At 37.5% G+C, this 2,011-nt stretch overlaps 1 protein-coding gene across 1 annotated transcript in view; it reads right to left on the bottom strand.

Moving 5' to 3' along the window:
* NUP107 (nucleoporin 107) overlaps positions 1-2,011 on the bottom strand; it is a 59,065-nt gene that overhangs the window by 42,649 nt on the left and 14,405 nt on the right. The window contains exon 7 of the mRNA XM_017522813.1: positions 1,268-1,396. Coding sequence (XP_017378302.1) covers positions 1,268-1,396 — 129 coding nt within the window. The remainder of the gene's footprint in view (positions 1-1,267; positions 1,397-2,011) is intronic.

Below are 2,011 nucleotides of genomic sequence, written 5' to 3'. Positions count from 1 at the left end.
AAAAAAAAAGGCGGGGGGGTGACATCATTTATATAGTAATATGAAATCTGTTTTTTCATATAACAATATATCATGAATATCTTTCCATGTCAATGAATATACACAAATGGTAATTTATATATTTATTTAAGTTATTATTATTATTTTGAGATGGAGTTTTACTCTTGTTGCCCAGGCTAGAGTGCAACAGCACAATCTTGGTTCACTGCAACCTCTGCCTCACAGGTTCAAGCAATTCTCCTGCCTCAGCCTCCTTAGTAGCTGGGATTACAGGCATGTGCCACCACGCCCGGCTAATTTTGTATTTTTTTTTAGTAGAGACGGGGTTTTCTCCACGTTGGTCAAGCTGTTCTTGAACTCCTGACCTCAGGTGATCTACCCGCCTCGGCCTCCCAAAGTGCTGATATTATAGGCGTGAGCCACTGCCCTCAGCAATTATCATTATTATTATTATTATTATTTTTGAGAAGGAGTTTCACTCTGTTACCCAGGCTGGAGTGCAGTAGTACAATCTGGCTCACTGCAACCTCCACCTCCCAGGTTCAAGCGATTCCCCTGCCTCAGCCTCCCGAGTAACTGGATGGTAGCGCCCACCACCACACCTGGCTAATTTTTGTATTTTTAGTAGAGACAGGGTTCCACTATGTTGGCCAGGCTGACTGTGAACTCCTCACCTTAAGTGATCCACCGCCCTTGGCCTCCCAAAGTGCTAGGATTACAGGCATGAGCCAATGTGACCAGCCCACAAATGGTAATTTAAAATGGCTGCAAGTTATTCTGGATGTAATAGAGCTGCTATCATTTAACCGATTCCTTAGTAGTAGTTTTCAATTTTTTGAGATTTAAAAGTTTTGTTCATATGTGGTTGTACAGATTTCTGATTATTTCCTTAGGTTAAATTTCTAGGCATAAAGTTCCTAGATTCGAGGATGTGTACATGGTATAATCTTTGCCTTCTGGGGTTCTTTCAAACTTCCAAATTACATGAAGTCTACCTTTCAGATCTTTTCTTAATTTAGCCTAAGTACTGCACTATTTTTAGTACTTTCCTTAAATCTTTACACATATCCAATTTTGGTAACTATCAGCTTTATGATCTGACATCTTTCTCTTCCCTCATAACTCACTCCTGACAACTAAGGTATTAGAAATGATAAGCATCAAAAATAGCAAAACGTATTTCTAAGCATGCCCTAACTTTTAAATTAATTTGCCTGTTGGTTTATTACCTTATGTTTATTTCAGTTATGAATTCTAGACACCATTACCTATACAAAGAAGCCAGCAGCCTCCATGTGACCATCTCCTGTTGAAGAAGCCAGAGCATACTGGCTGTTTTAGAAAATTTTTGAAGTCCAGGTGTTGCTCGACTCACTATTTTACTCAGTATATTCACCTGAATAAAAAACAAAGACGTAAAAAGGTTAATTTTCTACAATTCTGAGTCACTGATAAGTTTGTATTTGAAAAGAGTGCTAAAATAATTGTATTTAATATGTATATATTATAAAATTGTCTTCTCTGTCTTTTTAAGTTGAATGTAACATACCCACTAGAAATGGCCCTAATTTGGGACAAGGCAGTTTTATCTGAGTATATATATAAGTCTAACATACTCTTGATTTCAGATCCAACACTGGCAGTGATGCGTATATATTTTTCTACCCACAGGATAAATCAAACCTATCAGTGAAAAAATCATAACATAAGCCAACATTTTCGTAATTAAAAATTTTAAAGTTATCTTTACATTATCTTTGAAAAATCTGTATCATGTAACTAATCAAGAAAGATATTTTCCTAAGATTGGCAACAAAACATCATCATTTCTAAATAAAACTTTACCAAAGTCCCTCCTCATTCCAAAATAGTAGTCTTAAACCTTTTCAGAGGCTGGGTGCAGTGACTCATGCCTGTAATCCCAGCACTTTCGGAGGCCGAGGTGGGTGAATTGCTTGAGGTAAGGAGTTAGAGACCAGCCTGGCCAACATGGCGAAATCCTGTCTCTTCT

The sequence above is a fragment of the Cebus imitator genome, unplaced genomic scaffold (assembly GCF_001604975.1).
Source record: "Cebus imitator isolate Cc_AM_T3 unplaced genomic scaffold, Cebus_imitator-1.0 Scaffold25, whole genome shotgun sequence".
In the NCBI taxonomy this organism is placed as follows: domain Eukaryota; kingdom Metazoa; phylum Chordata; class Mammalia; order Primates; family Cebidae; genus Cebus; species Cebus imitator.
This window is presented reverse-complemented; position numbering and strand designations above follow the sequence as displayed.